The following is a 21,351-nucleotide window of genomic DNA, read 5'->3' as shown; positions in this document are numbered from 1 at the left end:
GATTTGTTTGTTTTATTCTCTTCTAAATTGTTCTAGGTTTAGACCAATTTACCTTTCAATTTGTGATTCGAATGATGCAGGGAGTTCTCTGGCTCACATTCGTTTTGAGGTGACTTACAAATATTAGGCGTGGTGTGTCAATCCTATTATTGTGACCTTGACCCTTATGGGGCGGACAGGCATTTTACCTAATAAAAGAAGAAAAGGAAGGAAGGAAGAGGTAAAACAAAACAAAGCAGTTGAGTGTTCCTCCTGATATGAATTGTAACTACTGTTGCACAGCTAAGGTGTCAGGGATCATGATGTAATGATAGGTGTTCTCAGGTGTACTTGTTGGATGAGTAGTTAGTTGCCATGTTTCCTATGGTAAGTGTAGCTAAGTTGTTAAGCTAGTTTCTGAAGTTAGTTTCTACCTGTGGGGGAAAACATGTTTGTTGAATGTTTTGCACAGTAGAGGCAGTTAACTTCTGTATGTTAGTGAGTATGTTAGGGATGTTGTGTAGTGTATGTATGTATGTATTAGGGATGTATGCATGTATGTATGTATGGTCAGATCTGTTTCAGTCTGTTTTGCTCCCCCCTTTGCTTGATGGCTTAGCTTTGATGAGCTTGTTGCCTCTTTGCCTTGGAAAAGGGATCTTCTGTGATCTGCTGGGAGTCAAACCAGTAAGGCAGGAAGTTCTCTGGCAGACATTGGGAGGCAGTTTGGCATGGCTGGATGAAGCTGTGGTGCAAAACTTGGTCTCCGTTGTTGCATTCCTCCGATGATACCTTTTGGTTGTGACAGACTTTCTGACGTTCTGGGCTTACTGTTGTTTCTGTAGCACACATATGGTTCTTGAGTTTGGAGCTCGTTTGGTGGTTTCTTTATGAGTGATGGGTAGCCAGGATGGTGTTTTCTGGTACCTCTGGGTGTTTGTCAGTGGTTGACTGTGAGAGACCACTCTGTTCTGTGTTGTTGTAGAACAAGTGGTTGTCATCTTCATTATGAAGGTGCATCAGATGAATCAGTGGTCTTCCGTGTTCAGCCTGTTTTCTAAGAACACTTCCAGTCGCCTCATTAGTTGCTCCATATCTTCTGAGGGTAAACTGTCTTGTTCTTGGGCATACTCAGTGCTGTGCTTAACTGAGTTGTGCCGAGGTGGGTTTCCTGAGAAGCGTGGCTGGTCCCATGGCTTTTCCATGTGGTTGGTGTGGTATCTGTCATCAGCATGGGAATCACGTTCTCTGTGCTTCTTACGAAGAACTGTGGTGTTGTCATGCCACTGGTTGTCTTCCAGTGCAAGGCTTGTGTCTTGGCTGAAGGAGTTTGAAACTGTGGATGTTTTCAAACCTTTCTTTGAGGACATCTTCTGTTTGATGTGGGCCTTGTGCGTCAGGTCACGTAACTGTTGAATTGTCATTGTGTCTGCGCAGGCCTCGAGACCAAGATGATGACTTAATCCGGGGTGCAGGTTTCTCAGAAAGAGGTTTTTGAAGTTCACATCCTCTTCTTGTTCAGGTGAGTTATGTGCACCAAAGAAGGCTTGTCGAAAACGGTGGTAGTATGCTTGGGGAGTCTCGTGTCGACCTTGTTTGGTTTCCAAGGCGATTAACACACCGTGTTCTGACTCTGGGCCTATGAATTCTTTTATCAGTGTCTTACATAGCAGTTGGTAGTTTGACTTGACATGAGCAGGTTGTCGGTCTAGGAAGCTTCGTACCTCTGAACTGGATGTCGATCTGAGGAGGTAGAACCTGTCTCTGTCAGTCACATGAGGTCTCACCTCTAGGTGGAAGTTGATATCTCGGATGTAGGACTGGATGTCCGGGCATTCCGTGGAGTTCGGGTTGAACGGAGTGATATTCTTAACCAGCGTGTTGAGATCTTTAAAGGTCATCGCCGGTGCAGCTCTGGAGTCTGCCTGGATGAGCTCTCGTTGCTTGTTGGCAGTGAACGGTTCTGTGGTGAAGGCCTGTGACGTTTTGGGTTGTGGCCATTCACTTCTTTCACTGTATGGCAGTTCTTGGATGGAGGACTCTGTCCTGCTCGGCAGTGGTGATGCTGAGGGAGGTCTCTCCCTTCTTGGCTCTGGTTTCTGTTGGAAAATGTGCTGGAGTTCATCTCTGACCGCGTAGAGCTCGTCGTTGACGTCATCTCGCTGTTGGGTCAGATGGTTGATTTCAGCATTGCATCTTTCCAGGTGGTCTTTCAGAGCATTAATTTCAGAGTTCTTATCTTCAATGTCAGCTTTAGCTTTCTCTAGCTGATGTTCAGCAGACTGGAGTTGGTTTACCAGGTGTTTCTGGACAGTCTTTAATTCTTGTTTGTCACTTTCAGTGGCTGCAAGGGCTTCTTGGAGCTTGTCAACTTGTTTCTTTGTTTCTTGCTCCACTTCGTCAGGCACTTGAGCTTTCGCTTTGAGCTGGTCTGTGCAGCGTTGGGTGTGCATCAGCTCCCTCAGGAACTCAGTGGTCTGACGCTTGAAGTCGTCCTGGACTTTCACTTCCAGCTTGTCCATGCGGCTCTGGGCACGTGTCAGCTCCTCCCGAAGGTGGGTGATGTGCTTGTCGCTTAGTGTCAGCTGGGCTGTGAAGGCATTGCTTAGGGAACAGATAATCTTGGTTAGTTCCACGTGGTTGTGGTTTTGATTCTGGCTTGAATCATGTGTCAGGAATCTTCTCAGAATTATGATTATTATTAAAAATAATAACAGTTCAATTGTCTTTGGTGTGAGGCAGTCCGTAATGCCTCTGAGCCAGGCGTCCACGTCGGTGGGGTTTGTCGTCCACGGCATGTTGGCACGCTGGGGTGAAGAGACTGACACAGATCTGTGTGGGGTGTAAGCCTATGTGGTTGAACAGCTAAGTGTCGTTTCAGTGACTGTACAACAATAGTGAAGTGTTGTAATGTCTAAGTGTTGGTCTCAGTGTAGACAGGTAGGCTAGTGATGTGGAAACTTTGTCACTCAACTAAGTGAGAGAAAGAGAGAGAAAAGGTTAAAACAAATCTCAATTGCAAGGATTTTTTTTTTTTTTTCAGTGGGAGAAATATTTTTATAAATATTTCCTATCAATGAAAAACTGGTTTAAACTCGTGATGTTTCACTCAACTGAGAAAGGGGAAAAGAGAGAGAGGTTAAAACCAATTTCACTAAAACAAGAAAGAAAATTCTTAAGTAGGAGAAATATTATTTTTCTCATAAATGCTGCCTATCGGTGAGAATCTGTTTCCAGAAAGGTAAACAATATTATTGTTTATGTTTACAAGGAAAAATAATACAATAATAATGCTGATACCTTTTTCCGAGTTTTACAGGATTGACACCACACACCGTCAGTTGGACTGCTTACAGCTGGGATGCTATGAAGGCGACAGTTGCTCAACACTTGTCTCTGTTAATTTATCTTGGATAAGATGTTAAATTGTAAATTGTGTTTACAAAACAGAGAGAGTATGGAGAACAAGAGAGGGTTTGATTACAAATCAAATACCTATTAATTGTTTTCTTTCGAAAAATTATCTTTCTCTTTCTTTAGACTCGATTGATGGTTCTTCCAGGTTTGTTTCCTACAAATGTGAAGAAAGGGGATGGAATAAAGCAGGACAGAACAGGAAAGACGTGTAAAGAAGGAAGAGGAAGGAGTGAAAGGAGATTGGGTCCACAAATGGCTCTGAAGCCTTTGTGTCGAACTACGAGTGTAGAATTGATAGTTGCCAACAACTAAACATTCAAAAATAAAACTTTGTAAGAGAGGGTTATCTCTGATTTATTTGACACTTGTAGTGAGATACCAATGTCTCCTATTGAGGCTCAGGTGTGTTACTCCCAAGCTTTCAAAGTTCAAAAATGTATTCACCTGAAGTGATTAAATCTAAAAGAGAATTTTAGAAATTAGGAAAAATTATGAAATTAGATTTATTAAAAATAAATCGAGAAATCATTAGAAATTACCTGTTTAGGAAAATAGAATTTAAACCCTTTTTAAATCAAATTAAAATTTGACAATTAATAATCATAAACCAGTATTTTCTTTTCAAGTAAAATGCAGGTAAATGAAATTAATAATTGTGAACCGAAATTTCCTTTTCGCAGAAAAATATGGGTAAAGTATAATATGAGACAGGTAAAATAGGAAAGAAGAAAAGACCAACAGGTGTAAACATCAAGGTGTTTAAATGGTTAAATCCCTTTAACGTTGTTCAAACAGACACTGTATTTAACCACTGTCAATGACAACCGTAAATAATGCTTAAGGCTTTAGTATAGGTTAGGCCTCAATGTAAACAACTACCTAGCTTAGCTTTAGCTTAGCTTAGCTTAGCCACAAATGGGTTTGTTTCAGTTTGTTTACACTGTGGCCAGACGGGCTTTCCTGTGGGGTCCGAGTTCCCCCGGAAGCGTTGGTTAAGACTTCCGTGTCACGATTGTAACTATGGCGACAAAACAAACTCTAGTGGGCGAAGTTGTGAATTGCAGCTCGTAAACAGTAATGCATATTACATGAAATGTCGGCACATTTCAAACAATGTTCAAAGAATATGCACGTCGATTGATAATATTACGTGAAATGTCGGCGCATTTCAACCTGTACAAATGGGACGCCACTCGTAGCTGTTTTACGATGTGGGGCTTCACTCAGTTTTTCCTTCTTTTTTTTTTTTTAGAGTGAGTTTTAACTTTAAAGGAAGCAACAGCAGCTTTTCGCTGTATAATAGATGGAATAACGATCTCAGTGGATCGTCTCTGTGCAATGTTATCTGAGCACGCAAAAACAACAGGGTTTTTAACTGTTGGTTGAGTTTCAACGTCAAGCTTTACTTGAACACAACTTTAAATAATGCCTATTCAACTACACTCGGACATACGCAGTGTTTACATGAGAATTAATTGAACAGACACAGATAATATAGTTTATCACGGGGATTGCCGTGGGACACGCACAGACAACCTGATAAATAAAGACTAATCTGTGAGGAGAATATTCGTCCCAGTGGAACACGCACTGAGTCAAAGGACTTTTATGAGGAACACGCTCATTCGTCCTTTACAGGGTTATTTTAATTACTGCAGTTTTAATTTCATTCAGCTCTCTGACTGATACAAACACACATGTTATAACGTTAGCTCTATTTGAAAGACTCTGGAACACGCAGACGTCTTAAGCTAATTATTCAGAAATCGGGGAACACGCCCAATTTCTTACCTTATTGTTGTGTGAGATCTTATATCTTCACTTACTGCAGTTCAAGTTAAAAATTAAAATAAAATAAATTAGGGAGGCAGATTAGACTAGAGTAACAGCTCTCTCTTGTATTCACTCAGCAGACATTCATTCAAAACAGAGCGCGCGGCGCGCGCTGCATACGTCACACACAGACTCAGAGGTCCGGATCTCTCTCGAAAAGATAATTACTTCGTATATGCTTACAATTTTAGGTTAAACTGCCCGCATTCTCCACCATTAATGTAGCGTTTATACGCCCACGTATAAATATTATTAATTATTATTCATAACGAATTATGATCAATAATTAATAATTTAATTATTTTCAATTATTTACTGTAACAGAATCAATAATATGATAATTTATCAGTTCATCCAATGAACAGAAAGCATAAACAATTATTAACTCTAGGAAATATAATATCTTCCTGGCCAAGAAAGAATAACCCCCTAACAGTAAATTAAGAAATAGGGTAACAGCATAGGTAACTTTTGATCGAAGTTCAAGACAATAAAATTTGATAAGCACATACACAAGCAATCTCTTTTCAAATACAAACAATACTTTATTGATTATATACTAACACGTACAGCTAATGTCTAACACAAACACACACACACGCACACACACACACACACATTCATACGAGTTGCAGAAAGGAAGAGAGTGAGGAAAGAGTGGGTTTAAGAGTGAAAGGATGAAATCTCACGATTCCATAATGCACTTAGACATGACCTGAACGAACCATCAAACATTAATTTAACCCTTCTATCGTTTTAGGCAGGTTATTAAAGTTATATAAATACACCAGTTTAGCTTTCAGTCTGGAGGTTACTTGCTTGTCTTCTCGTTCCTTTTTGGGAATTCCCTTCGTTGCGTAACAGAGGGTTCCCCCGGGTTCGTTCGTCGGCTGTGGTCTCCTTGTGCATGGATAGATGGGGCGAGAACCAGTCACGTGTGGCTGGCGGTTGCTGATGGTTGAATGAGTCTTTGAAGTTGAAAGCGTGCGTTGCAGCCGCGAATCGTGGAACGAAACTTTGCAGCAAAACTTAACTTAAAACCGAGACTTTCAATCGGAAAATAAAGGAAGACTTAGAAAAGAAAAGAAGACTTAGACGAGAGTAGTAAGACGGCTTGAATGAAACTGTTTAACCCATGTTCTACAGATCTTGATTTGGGTTATTTCTGCTTGTTTGTTACATGGTACTAGTCTGCCGGAACTTAGAGAGCTTAGAGCTTTTAGAGCAGCGAGAGAGAGAGCTTAGTTTTTGGGGTCTAAGGATTTAACTAAAAGTTTGTCCCCCCTCCTGAAGAGAGCGGACCAATTAGACACTGGCTTTGTCTCATCGTAAATCTGGAGTGTTGGTGTGTTCTCTAACTTTTAAGCAGAGAGGACAGAGGCCACAGTTTAGACATGATTTCTAATTAAAAGAAGATCAAAACATATTACACCGATATCATTCAAGCCATCTTGCTAGTTGTGTTCGTAAGATAGCATTGATATGAAACAGTACACACTGTCATTCACACACCTAATAATTATAACAATTACATGAATTATATGGGATTAAAGCATATCTTATTAGAATATGCATATAAGTGGTGGAAACACACAGGATTATGTAGTTGCGTGATTGTTTGATTGTAAGTCCATTGAGAATTGTTCTTAAATGATTTTATGTAGTTTATTGGTAAGAATCAGTTTTCTGGTTTGAAGAGACAGAACTCTGTTTGTTTTGTTCAGAGGTCTTAAGGAGGAGGGGTCAGGAATGCTGTGGTGTCATTTCTGAACCAATTTGTCTTTTAAAAACCCCCTCATATTGACAAGTTCTTCCTTTAGCTGGGCTCATAAAGGTTCTTAGTTGGGGGGTTTTCGTTGGTTTGGTCATTAGAAGGGTCTTTTGCAGACTCTGTGGCGCCAGGATGGGTGACTTATGGCTCTGGACTGTGAGGACACTGTCTTTATCTTAACCAGTCCGTAGTTGGCCACAAAGCTAGCCATTGACCAGTTATTTAGTTAGTGTTGGGGGAGGCTCTTTTAAATAGCCAGAGTGATGAGGATCATTTGACGTTCTGAACCAATCTTCTGTTTTGTTCGGCAGGAAGTAGAGAGTTTGAATTAATTTTCTGCAAAGTTTCGTTCCACGATTCGCGGCTGCAACGCACGCTTTCAACTTCAAAGACTCATTCAACCATCAGCAACCGCCAGCCACACGTGACTGGTTCTCGCCCCATCTATCCATGCACAAGGAGACCACAGCCGACGAACGAACCCGGGGGAACCCTCTGTTACGCAACGAAGGGAATTCCCAAAAAGGAACGAGAAGACAAGCAAGTAACCTCCAGACTGAAAGCTAAACTGGTGTATTTATATAACTTTAATAACCTGCCTAAAACGATAGAAGGGTTAAATTAATGTTTGATGGTTCGTTCAGGTCATGTCTAAGTGCATTATGGAATCGTGAGATTTCATCCTTTCACTCTTAAACCCACTCTTTCCTCACTCTCTTCCTTTCTGCAACTCGTATGAATGTGTGTGTGTGTGTGTGCGTGTGTGTGTGTTTGTGTTAGACATTAGCTGTACGTGTTAGTATATAATCAATAAAGTATTGTTTGTATTTGAAAAGAGATTGCTTGTGTATGTGCTTATCAAATTTTATTGTCTTGAACTTCGATCAAAAGTTACCTATTAGGGATGCTCATATTGACCGTTTAACCGTTAACCGAAAGTAAAAATTTTGACCGATTAATACTATCAGTTAAACGGTTTAAAACGTTTTTTTTAATATTCTTTTTTTTCAGTTTGCTGCATGGTTTAAAAATAAAATACTTTATAGCTTATATTTATTAACTCACGGAGCGCGTCGACACCTTTTTTACAGTCTATGGTCGACACGCGCAACCACACACGTCTCGAGACCTGTGTATTCCCGGGACATCCGTCCCATCGGAGAGGGTGTTTTCTGCCGCGGGTCTAACTGTCAACAGGCTGCGCTCCAGACTGACCCCACATCACGTTGATGTTGCTTTTTTTAAATAAAAATTAAAAATTTCGAAAGCTTTGTTCAAACGGATTCAGTGTTTTCTTTTTGTCATCTTAATTTGTTAATTATTTAAGTTTAAAAAATATATTTAGTGTAGGCCTATTTTGTTTTTTATTTGGATTATTTTATTCTGTTTTTCTCTCACTGTCAGAAATGCTGCAGGTGCGTGAACATTTAAACTGAATCCAGGTTCTGTTGTTGATCTGTTCTGTATGCTGCTGTTTGCACTTTGCACGTTAAAATAAAACCTTTGATAAAAACTTTTTTTTTTTTTAAAGGGTCACAGATACGCGTCCATTTTATTTGTATGTAATGCAATTGACCCTTCGCAAAGACCCGCCCCCCTTAGTTACTGTCGCTATGTCCGACAAGCTACGCTGCTCTCACGTACACCATGTTCTCACGCAGTGAAAAATACATCGCGGAGCAGAGAGGAGACTGACAACACGCTGACAGACCAGGTTACTTTTCGGTTACTTCTGATATTAAGCATATGAAACAAAGTCTCACCTTTCAAATTTGGTCATTTTTTAAAATAAATTTAAACGATACAATAGGCTACAGTACATACCGTTTTGTGGCTCTTAAATGTGTCTGACAGATCGCTGTAGAGCATCCGTTAAAGCTGCACGTGAACCGATCATCTCTTCCTTCTATAGCATCAAATAAACATGAATGAACATAAGAAGGAATGTTGTTTTAAACCGCGGAAAGGCGTCAGTAACTTACATTCCGTTTTTCAAGTTCAAATCCTCCCATGTTAATCTGCTAGCTAATGTTATCTCTCCTGACTGCTTTAAATGGCGGATTATGATTGGTGAGATCGGCTGTCAATTCAATATTATAATCTTATCAGTTAACGGTTAATAATCGATTAACGAGCGGCGGTTGTCGGTCGGGAAAATTAATCGAAATGAGCATCCCTATTACCTATGCTGTTACCCTATTTCTTAATTTACTGTTAGGGGGTTATTCTTTCTTGGCCAGGAAGATATTATATTTCCTAGAGTTAATAATTGTTTATGCTTTCTGTTCATTGGATGAACTGATAAATTATCATATTATTGATTCTGTTACAGTAAATAATTGAAAATAATTAAATTATTAATTATTGATCATAATTCGTTATGAATAATAATTAATAATATTTATACGTGGGCGTATAAACGCTACAATGCTCAGATACCAACAACCGATAACAGGCAGCATGTGTACAGTGTTTCTGTCCAGACAAAGAAACACAGACAACAGAGTGTATAATGGGGATAAAAAAGAAGGCTGTCTATGAAGTAAACTTATTAGTGGAATAATAAACAAAATATAGTAACGCAGCGGCACAGACACGCGAGCTGGTCGAGCGCATCACTTTTCACAGACGAAAGTGGAAAGTTTGTAGTTCAGTCGAATGTCAATGGCAAAGAAAGTCAAACGAGGCATGATGTAGGTAGAGAGAGAGAGAGAGAGAGAGAGAGAGAGAGAGAGAGAGAGAGAGAGAGAGAGAGAGAGAGAGAGACCGAGCACTTCTGTTGAATGCTCTTGATTGCTGATCGTTCACTCAGCACGTGTTATTTGGATTAAAACTAAATCGTATATATACAAGTAAAACATGAACTGTTGCCTGATTTATGTATAACGAATGCTTCCCTACATTATTACAGGACGTGTGTAGGTCAAGAAGTTCCATGAACTAAACTTTCAAAGCGCGCGCCCCGAAAACGGCTCTGGTTACTGATGTAACCTATGTTCTCTGAATAGGGAACGAGACGCTGCATAGCTTAAGACGCAGTGGGAACGCCCTCTGGGTGTGCCGATTGTCTGAAGCCCTTATAGAATCACGCCAATTTATTGGCTGATGACGTGGGCGCCGCCCCGACGCTCTTACGTCGTCACATTATATATGCACGCACGCCATCTGCTCCTCAGATTTCTCTGCAGAAAAAATACGTTTGCCGGCAGCGCGAGGAGCTTGGCAGCGAACGCAGCGTTTCGTTCCCTATTCAGAGAACATAGGTTACATTAGTAACCAGAGACGTTCTCTTTCATAGGTTCACTCAAAGCTGCGTAGCTTAAGACACAGTGGGAACGAAATACCAAACTCGCCAAGCTATAGCGCTGCCGTAACTAGTACAATGACCAGATAACTCACACGACTGGTTCAAGCAGATAAAACTTGGGAACCTGGAGTAATGTCAAGATCCAAACTGTAGAATCTGACAAAAGTGTGCGGAGAGGACCAGCCTGCCGCCACACAAATGTCTTCCAGGAGGGCCCCTCTAAAAAGTGCTTGAGAGGAAGCCACACTTCTGATGGAATGTGCCCTGATGCTAAGAGGTGAAGTCAGACCGTGCACCTCATATGCCAGTGAAATAGCCTCTGTAACCCAGTGGGAAATTCTCTGCTTTGATGCGGCCAGCACCAAAACATACCAAGAGCTGGTTAGATTTTCTCCAACTGCCAGAGCGATCCACATATATCTTCAATGCTCGGACAGGGCAGAGCAAATTAAGTTTCCTGTCCTCCTCAGAAACAAAAGGAGGAGGATGGAAAGAGTGAGGTTAATAACCTGAGAGCGAAATGCTGTGGACAATACTTTGGGCACATATCCTGGTCTCTGTCTTAAAGTCACCCTGACCAGACCAGGAGTGAAGTCTATACATGTCTCGTTAACAGAAAGAGCTTGCAAATCCCCCACCTGCTTCAACGAAGTCAAAGCTAACAAAAGAGTAACCTTGAGAGTCAGAATCCGCTCCGGAGCTGACTCCAAGGGCACAAAGGGAGCCTCCGTTAAGCCCTCCAGGACGACTGACAGGTCCTAAGAGGGAATTCCAGGGGAGCGTGCTGGTTTCAGGTGCCTAAACCCACGCATAAATGCCGAGACTAACCTCAGTTTACCCAGGGGGATCTCATCCGACTCTCTATGAGCGGCAATAGCAGCAACGTATACTCTCAGAGTGGTAGTGGCCACTCCAGAAGCAAACTTCTCCTGTAGGAATTCCAGCACTGAACCCACTGGGCAGCTGACTGGGTCCCTAGCAGGGTGGGAATTATACCGCGGCCACGCGGCCATGGCCGCCGTTGCCCTACACTTTGGCCTTCATGCCCCGTGAAAAAAAAATCATCGTACGGCCACAGTGGCCTGTGTGCCCTGGACCTGTCCAAGTTCCACCCAAGTAGTCTCTGAACTTCAATTAGTTTGTGGATTCGCGCAGGTGCAGTGTCATAATCACATCGATGATCTCACGCATCAAAACAGCAGTGCAAGAAGCATGTAACGTCAGCACCAACAGAAGAACGACACTCTGTTGTCGACACTGGTGCATAGATATATACACTAGATTTCACCTTGGCTACGGCATTCGTTCATGAACTGCCGTAGCCAAGGCGAAATCTATATGTCTATCTATGCACCAGTCTGCGCACACGTCACACAGCAGGAAGCGCGGGCGCCCTCAGATCACTTGGACGTCGCTGTGTTACAAGAGGTAAAAACGATATAAATACTGTTCGTTTTCTCACACAAACTGCTCGTTTCGTGTCTTAGGCCATCAATGTGTACTTACGATGGGGAATTGTTTAATTTGGACGATGGGGAATTGTTTTAATTTGGACTCTGTGGATGCTCTTTGAGATCGTGACCATAGACCTGCATTATATGACTGACAGACAAGAACGGTTTGACCTAAAAATATCAAAATCTATTTGCTAGTAGATAAGTGCCCTTTTCAGAAAAGGGCCCTATGCAAGGTTCCAGAGGTAACGGCGTCGGCGCACTGAAGCGTTTTTTTTTTAATAGTTCAAAGTTACTATAAGATTTAATGTTATTACCTTGACAAACTATAACTTACATCATTAAAAAGATATAAGACTCACGTTTCAGTATTTGACCACTATTGTATTCTGAGAAATCTATATTGACAGTTATGTCTTAATTTGTGTCAGGAGTTATGAAATGCAAAAATGAGTCGATACCTTTAATATGAATTATGAGCGTCAGACGCTCCCATTCATAAAAAACTCCTGTGCTGTCGTCATGACAGCGATTCACAAAACAACGTCCCTCACGGCTTTTAGCTCAAAAGTGTGCAGATTTGGAGAAATATTGATATATTCTCAGTTTACATCAGATTTCTATTGACAGGAATAATATTTTATTGAATTTATAGCCAAATGCGTCGATGTAATCATTATGAGCGCTGTATACTGATGTGCTGTGTTTTCAATTCATACCAGCAGCCTGAGGGCGCTCTACTGAACATTATAGTCCATATTTGAAACACATGAAGAAGAGCGTTCGACAATGCAGGAAATTATTAATTTATTGGCATTTGTGTTGTTTCTAAATGCTTTTATTGGCATTTGTGTTGTTTCTGAATGCTTTTATTGGCATTTGTGGTATTTCTGAATGCTTTTATTGGCATTTATGTTGTTTCTATTGTTGTGTGAGGGTGTATACCTTCTGGATGTAATGGCGCTCTCTCTCTCTCTCATTAAAAAATGTTTTTTTAAATTAAAAAAGTCATAATCCATGTCTTATTCCAAATTAGGATGTTATGGTATCAATCTGAATGGGAAAACCATCGAATTGTACGATGGCCTTTGTGCCCTGTCATATGGCCTTGGTGCCCCTAAAAAAAAAAAAAAAGGTGGAGGTCAAATGGCCTTGCCCCTAAAATTACATAATTCCCACCCTGGTCCCTAGCGTGTGCCGAACACCTCAAAAACCCTCAAAAACCCTCCACTTGTAGGAATACAGCCTTCTCGTGGAAAGGGCTCTAGCACTCGCAATGGTCTCCTGGACGTCAGCGGGAAGACCAAAGTTCAAAGCTAGCGGCCTCTGATGGGCCATACGCATAGCTTCCAAATGTCGGGGCGAGGATGCCATATCCTGCCCTGAAGCTGGGATAGTAGATCCTCCCTGACCTGAATCTCCCGGGAACCAGCTCCGAAAACCACGGCTGGGACGGCCAGAATGGGGCTATAAGTAGGAGACGGGCACTCCATCACTCTGGACAGAACCGCCTGGATCAACTTGACGGGCAGGAATGCATAAAGTTTCCGCATCGGCCATGGGTGGGTGAATGCATCTATCCCCAACGGTGCTGGGGGGCTCAGGGAGAACCAAAGTGGGCATTGGGACGACTCCTGTGATGCAAAGAGGTCCACTTCTGCTTTTCTGAACACGTCCCAAATCAGGGCTACTGTTCGGCGGTTCAACATCCATTCCCCCGACCTGAGCTTCTGCCTCGACAGAAAATCCGCTGCGAGGTTCAGGACCCCAGGGACATGGACTGCCCTCAGTGAAAGGATCTTGTCCTGAGACCACAGGAGGAGGTGGCGTGCATGCCTGTCCATGAACCCCCCTGCTGGTTTACATGGGACACTACCACCATATTGTCTGTTCTGACAATGACATGGTGCCCTTCGAGAAAAGGGAGAAACTGAAGAAGGGCCAGGGAAACAGCTCTCAGCTCCAAGCTGTTTATGTGCCAAGAGAGAGTCTCCCCAGTCCAGACCCCACATGCTGGCCTGCCCTTGAAAACCGCACCCCAGCTGGTCAGAGAGGCATCCGTCGTAATGATTTGACGACGGAAATCTGCACCCAAGCCGACCCCTTTCCGAAGGAATAGGGGGTCCCGCCAGATTGAAAGGGTGTGGAAGCAACTGCGCGACACCATCAACAGGCGAAGAGCCGGTCCTGTGGACCGGACCCCTGAGAGCTTCATCCACCACAGAAAAGGTCTCATGTGGAGCAACCCTAGGGGTAGCACAGGGGAGGCTGCGGCCATGAGCCCCAGAAGCCTGCGGCAAGTGCCCACAGAAACACGATGGCCGAGCGTGAAGCGGGCCAAACATGTCACAAGACTGCAAATTCGGGCAGGAGCCAAACGGGCCTGCATCAGAACGGAATCCAGGCGCACCCCTAAGAAAACTGTGCGTTGAGCTTGGGTAAGAACACTCTTATCTGTGTTTAACCACAAGCCGAGAGACTGAATGTGACGAAGGACAATGTCCCTGTGGTGAGTCACTAATTCCCTGGAGTGGGCTAAAAGGAGCCAATCGTCCAGGTAGTTGAGTATAGGGATGCCCTGGAGCTGCAATGGGGCCAGAGCAGCATCCATACACTTTGTGAACGTTCTCGGCGCTAGAGCGAGACCAAAAGGAAGGACCCTGTACTGGTACGCCTTTTCTCCAAAGGCGAATCTGAGGAACCTCCTGTGTCGCCGTACGACCTGAATATGGAAATATGCTTCCTTCAGGTCTACTGTCACGAACCAGTCCCCTGCCCGAATTTGAGATATGATAGCTTTCAGCATCAACATCCTGAATTTCCCTTTGTAAAGGGAGAAATTCAGCCGGCGGAGGTCAGACCGCCGCCCTTCTTCGGGACCAGGAAGTAACGGCTGAAGAAGCCTTGCTCGACTTCCTTCGGAGGAACGGGACGAAATCTCCTGCTGTAGTACAGAAAACGGAACGGGAAACGGGTGACCGCAGGTTCCCCAAACCGTAGCTGGTGGGGGATGAGCCGAGTCACTCCTCCTAGCGGTGAACTCCGTCCTATGAGAAGGACGTTCTCTGGGTTGAGACGGGGAGGGGTTAGAAGATTGCCTAACCCTCCTGGGCATAAACTGCCTGAAGGCAGCCGACTGGGATTTTGCGGCCCGAAACTTGTCAACCACAGTGTTGAACGCCTCCCCGAACAGTCCAGACTGAGAAACTGGGGCGCAGGAATAAAATCTTCTCTTTGTACCTTCTCAAAAAACGCGAGCCTAGAGCGGAGGGTTTTGAGAAGCAGGTTGTCACAAAATTTACATTTTGACAAGCCTAGAACAGTTGTGCGCATGCAAAAAACCCATACATTTTCGCTTGGCGGTGTGCGCGGGTTTTTTTGTGACAGCGCGCGCGGCTCCGCATCCGAAGATGAACGACTTCGAGCCGAATCTGGCCAAGCATGAACTTCTCGTCACACCAGCACCCAGTTTGCATGTCTAAATTAGTTGCTTACATTTAAATGAGCATACAATAGCATAATTAGTATTTTTAATGAACATAAAGGTCCATGTTTAATAAAAATTTTAATGAAAACTTAATGAAATGTTTAGAAAATTAGAAGCTTCATACAGTGCGCAAATACTGAATTTAAGTCTGTCAGCTGTCACTATATATGCTTGTTCATGAATTCACACAAAATTATCTAAAAACGTCTGCCTTGGTGAGTAGCCTAGTAAACAAAGTCGGTTATATCTCGTGAATGTAGTCAGGATCTACACGGGTCCGGGTCCAGCTTTTGAAATTTTAGACGGGTCTGGGTCGGTTCGGTGTAGCACATTATGGGTCTCTTCGGGTTTGGGCATGAATTTTTGGACCAGTGTAGACCTCTGTTGTAGTATCAAAATTGGAATAAAGAATTCATATTTCACTGGTGTCTAAACATTTGAACCACTGACCCAATCCTCAGCACTGAGCCCTGCTGGAGCTGCTCTAAATATGTGCTGTACTATTAAATGAAAGATAAAATATGAGCAATAGAATGAAGAGTGAAAGTAACAGAAGCTCATACAATGCATTTTAGCAGGCTTAATTAAGCATGAAAATAACTTAAGGAAATATATATTTGATGAACAAATTAAGCAAACTAATATGATTTACATTCTTTTGGTTTCTCTACCAATAAATTAAAAAATTATAAATGCAGTGAAAATACAGGTATCGGTTACGGTATCGTCTCGGCGAGCACCAAAAATGAAAGTATCGGTATCGTTCTGGAAAAAGTGGTATCGGTGCATCCCTTTCATTTATCTGTTGAACTGAATTAATCTGAAACCACATCTGTTGAACTGAAGCTTTGATACCTTAATGTTTCTCAACAGTCAACCAACAATGAAGAATCAAGAATGGACACCAACCTATTTGTTCCTCAGTCTCTTCATGTTTTATTCTGGATGGTTCTGGATCACTCATGTCTTCAATCTCCTCTTTAATAAACTCCATATTTAACAGTCACACAGATTTCAGATGCTACTCCTGGAGTTTGTCCTTCTCTTGTAGGATGATGGGAATATTCCCAGTATTTATTGGTGAATTGTTGTGGGAGGGGCTTCACTGCAGGTGTGAACTGTGATCACTGTGTGATACTGACGCCCACAGGACCAGATCTGGAAAAATCAAAAACAAGTTACTGAATTTATACTCACTGGATTACTTTAAAGTGCCCCTATTATAGCCTTTATTTTCACACAATATACATTGCACATCACCTAGCCTAATTTCTCAGAGTATGAAAAACAGTTTGTTCAAAGATTCTGTCTCTTTAAGCCCCTCCTTTTAGCGAGCCTGCTCTGTTCTGATTGGTCAGATGGTCCAGTCTGTTCTGATTGGTGTACAGTTTGCGAATCAGAAATGAAACGCCCAGTTCAAAATTGATTCCTCCTTTTAGGAGACAATCCCTTTATTTTGTTGTATAATATCAATGAAATGTAATTACCCTTCCTCCTTGTTTATTGTAGACACATTTTTGTTACAAATATTTAGCCAATGTTTTGAATATAATACATTGCTTAAAATTTTCTTATTTATTTTGTTTCTAAGAAATGCCTTATACAGTATTGGCAGAGATGTACAGTATTTATTAGCAGAGAAGTGTGATTATGTGTGTGCGCTCAAGGACACAAAAGACTCCGGTTCTACTACTAGAACCTTAATAGGAAATCAGCCATCTTGGTTGAGTTTACTTTGAGCTCAAGGACATGACAAGGCGGACAGCTTGCACCTGGGATTGCCTTGAGAAGGATCTTGGAAGTTTTGGGAACTTACATCAATCAAGAAAATTAAAACATAACTTCAGGCCACAAACAACAAGAGTATAAAAGACTGATGAGCCGATTTCATTAAACCCTAGAAGCCCAGAGCTGATGACAAAAAACCCCAAACTGAAGACAAGAAGACCAGAGCTGACTACACCTTTGACTGAAAGTGTGATTATTGTGTTTTATACTTTAATGATGACGTTTCATTTGACTTAGTAAACAATTAAAAGAAATGTAATTGATTACAAAAACTGCCTACAGAGGCTTTGATTCAAGACTTTGAATAAGAACAAAACACAGGAAGTCTTGCATTCAAAGTGCTTATAATTTAGGCCAGACTCGACTTACATTACGTATCCTGAGAATAATAAATAATAAAGGTTAAAGGTGTTAAGATCAAAGTACACACCGCAAAATAATTTGTTATGCACTTTGATTTTTGCACCCCTTTTTTACTTTCACAAACGGCTATATTGCACACTGCATGAAAGATAATATTCGAGAAAGCATAGTTTGGCACTGCACAGCAAATGCCTTTAACCCTCTGGGGTCTGAGGTGTTTTCTGGGCCCTTGAGGAGTCTTGACATGCCCTGACATTTGTGCTTATTTCTGTTACGTATAACATTTTCATGGCAAAAATCTGATTACACCGTTTCCAGCACAAACTGCTTCGATAATATGTTAGCAGCGTGTATGTAAAAGTTTATAGTTTTGAGAATATTACATTTATTTAAAGTTTTTAAAAATTGTAAGTCACTGGAATAAGGCCATAAAACCCATACTGAATATTTGTTCACAGACTTTTGAAAACTGGATCATGTACCCTAGAATATTTGCTTCAAAACGATGTGAAAATTATCCTGCTCACTCATTCATATAAAACAATACATTGATTTAAAATTTGTAAGACATGTTTTGCGTAAGGCGGCAGTGTGTTGATGTGTTTCACACAAAAAAACAAACACACTGCAGTACACTCCACAAAAGAAAAATATAGGCCTATGGTTTATCATATGAGTATGGTCTTTCTTTCTTTCTTTCTTTCTTTCTAACTAATCTTTCTTTATTCCTTTCTTTCTAACTAATCTTTCTTTCTTCCTTTCTTTCTAACTAATCTTTCTTTCTTCCTTTCTTTCTAACTAATCTTTCTTTTTCTTTCTTTCTTTCAAACCTTTCTTTCTTTCTAACCTATCTATCCATCTATCTTTCTAACTATTCTTTCTTTCTTTCTAACTTATCTTTTTCTTTCTATCTTTCTAACTAATCTTTCTTTTTCTTTCTTTCTTTCTTTAAACCTTTATCTATCTATCTATCTATCTATCTATCTTTCTATCTATCTATCTATCTATCTAGCTAGCTAGCTATCTGTTCTTTCTAACTAATCTTTCTTTCTAACTAATCTTTCTTTCTTCCTTTCTTTCTAACTAATCTTTCTTTCTTTCTTTATCTTTCTTTCAAACCTTTCTTTCTTTCTAACCTATCTATCCATCTATCTTCCTAACTATTCTTTCTTTCTTCATGAGCACTTCGACTTGGCGGAGTAATATCTTCACTCGTGAAAAATCCTCTCACCGGCCCCCGCTCCCTCTAGTGAAGATATTACTCCGCCAAGTCGAAGTGCTCATAAGCACTTGCTATGGTATTCCGCCATACAATATAGTTATCCATTTTACACGCTTAGAAAAGCGCAACGTTTTGTTTTGTGTCACCGTCCTAGGTCGAGTTACACTACGCGAGTAACTGTATTTAAATAGGGAAAACGTGGAGGTGTTTGGTAGCTTCTCTGCTTGGCCCATATTGAATGAACTGAGTGAACAAAGTTTCGCCGCGCGCCAGAGCGATTGAGTGCACGCACTGAGACGAGAGAGGTATGTATCAACTCGTTTTAGTTAAGGGAATAACATAGTTTAATATGAAAAGACGGTGGAGTATCCCTTTAAACCTTCATCTATCTATCTATCTATCTAGCTAGCTAGCTATCTGTTCTTTCTAACTAATCTTTCTTTCTAACTAATCTTTCTTCCTTTCTTTCTAACTAATCTCTTTCTTTCTTTCTCTTTCTTTCAAACCTATCTATCCATCTATCTTTCTAACTATTCTTTCTTTCTTTCTAACTAATCTTTCTTTTTTCTTTCTATCTAATCTTTCTTTTTCTTTCTTTCTTTCTTTCTTCAAACCTTATCTATCTATCTATCTATCTATCTATCTATCTATCTATCTATTCTTTCTTTCTTTCTAACTAATCTTTCTTTCTTCCTTTCTTTCTAACTAATCTTTCTTTCTTTCTTTCTTTCTTTCTAACTAATCTTTCTTTCTTTCTAACCTATCTATCCATATATCTTTCTAACTATTCTTTCTTTCTTTCTAACTAATCTTTCTTTTTTCTTTCTTTCTTTCTTTCTTTCTTTCTTTCTTTCTACCTATTCTTTCTTTCTTTCTTTCTTTCTTTAAGTATGGTCAACATGGTAGTACTGTAAGGAAAGTATGTTTCCCATACATTAGCCTAACTTATTTGCAGCGGTTCGCCACATTATCAACATTGACCGCCAGAGATAGATTTCAGAGTTTCCCAGTCATTAACTAGACTGTGGCTGCCGGAAATATATAAAATAAAAAGCTCTTTAATGTCATGCTTTTCGCCATTGCTGTCAAACGAACTAAAATCAAAAGCGCAATATGGCTTTGTGCCCTTATCCAATCTCAAAAGACTGCAATTTACGTAAATAAGTAGTCTGTTTTGCACTGCCTTTCAAAGCAAAGTGCGCTCTTTGCTCACATGATCAGCTCGTGTCCAGTGTTTTCAACATCTCAGGTCATAAAGATCATATTTATAGGTTGAACGCCACCACAATCTTGTAAATACGAGTGGAAAGCTCAGGTTTTTTATTAAGCCCCAATATTTATGAGTTGGGGGCTTGTCAGTGAGAAACATAATTATGGAAGCTTGTTTCCGCCACAGAATAAAACATTTTAAAAGATAATTGCGACTTTATTTCTCAGAATTGCGAGATATAGGCTAAAGTCAGAATTGCGTGAAATAAAGTCGCAATTGCATCTTATAAAGTCAGAATTCTATTTACAGCGAAGTAAGCTAATTGCCTACAGAATATATTTTAGCATTATAATATGTAACGATAAAGTATGCAGTGGCTTCATAAATTAATTAAAAACATAAAAAAGCAAAACACATCTGATGCACATTCCTTGATCTTCATTTTCTAGAAGTAGAGTTTAAGAACCTTGCTGTATTTTTGTGTAATTATTTAAGAGATAGTACACCGCCATCTCACTCCAACGAAAGTGGCTTGAACGCACCTGCCTTGGTAAACACACTTCCCACCTCGTAAATACGAACTTCCCAGCACGGCTTGAAAGCACCAAAAGTAACAATTCTTCTAAAAAATGGGAAATCATTTCAAACAGTTCTGATATTAGAAAACAACTAGAGCCAAACTATCGGTATCGGCATTTATAATGGCCGATAAATTAATATTTATGTATTATATTAATTAATATTAATATTTATTTTGAATAATATTTTATTTATTTTATTTGCTGAAAACGACAACTGATCTATTTAACTCTTTTCTGAACTCTTCCTAAGTTAAAATATTGTATTGTTTAAAAAATATAAACTTATTTTCTTTCCATTATTCGAGGTCTTACAACACTGTACATCTTTTTTGTTATTTTGACCAGTTTTCGTTTTCTTCAAATAAATGCTCTAAATGGAATTTGGGAGAAATGTTCTCAGTAGTTTATAGAATAAAAAAATTTTTAACTGGATACTTTACCTTGATTCTTCAGTATTATTCTTGTCCGTCACGCGTTTATTTGTACTACTTCACGTTTTTGGTGTATAATTCCATTGTTCTTCACTCTCGTCTTTTTAATATGCACATTAAATATAATCATACTATAATTTTACGGGTCTCTGTCGTTATTGAACAAACACTCCTGTGGTCCGTTTTGAAACATGATTCAGTTAAAATCACAGCACTACATACCTGCTATGCTGGAGACTTTTACCACTTATGAATGCATCCAGATGTTTGCTTTTCTCTCCGTGACTACAAAAGCAGTAGACTACAGTTGTTAGCAGTTAGCACTAGGCTAGCATCATCAACAAGACGCGTAGGGGCGGGGCTCTGGTGTGGGAGAGGAGCGGAGTCAATTCAGTCTCTCATCACACAACAGCAGATTCGACTAGGAGCAAGTAATTCAGATATCTGAAAATATCGTTGTGACTAGTCGAAATTGAATTAGAAATGTCTCTAATTTATTCTGTGCATG

General features: G+C 40.6%; 1 protein-coding gene across 3 annotated transcripts in view; it reads right to left on the bottom strand.

The window, feature by feature from the left end:
• LOC311090791 (uncharacterized protein) overlaps positions 1-21,351 on the bottom strand; it is a gene marked incomplete at its 3' end in the record, with an annotated part of 54,648 nt that overhangs the window by 27,924 nt on the left and 5,373 nt on the right. The window contains exons 1-2 of one of the 3 annotated variants that reach the window (XM_084126317.1): positions 21,066-21,192; positions 16,158-16,406 (exon numbers count right to left, since the gene is read on the bottom strand). In XM_084126317.1, the coding sequence (XP_083982443.1) occupies positions 16,158-16,242 (85 nt within the window). In that variant the 5' untranslated portion in view covers positions 16,243-16,406; positions 21,066-21,192. Of the gene's footprint in view, positions 1-16,157; positions 16,407-21,065; positions 21,193-21,351 lie in introns of those variants that run through there. The other 2 variants (XM_084126315.1, XM_084126316.1) reach the window with 2 other exon arrangements.

The sequence above is a fragment of the Abramis brama genome (assembly GCF_963993115.1).
Source record: "Abramis brama genome assembly, chromosome: 10".
NCBI classification, from domain to species: Eukaryota; Metazoa; Chordata; class Actinopteri; order Cypriniformes; family Leuciscidae; genus Abramis; species Abramis brama.
The sequence above is the reverse complement of the archived record's forward strand: the minus strand, read 5'-3'. Positions and strand labels throughout refer to the sequence as shown.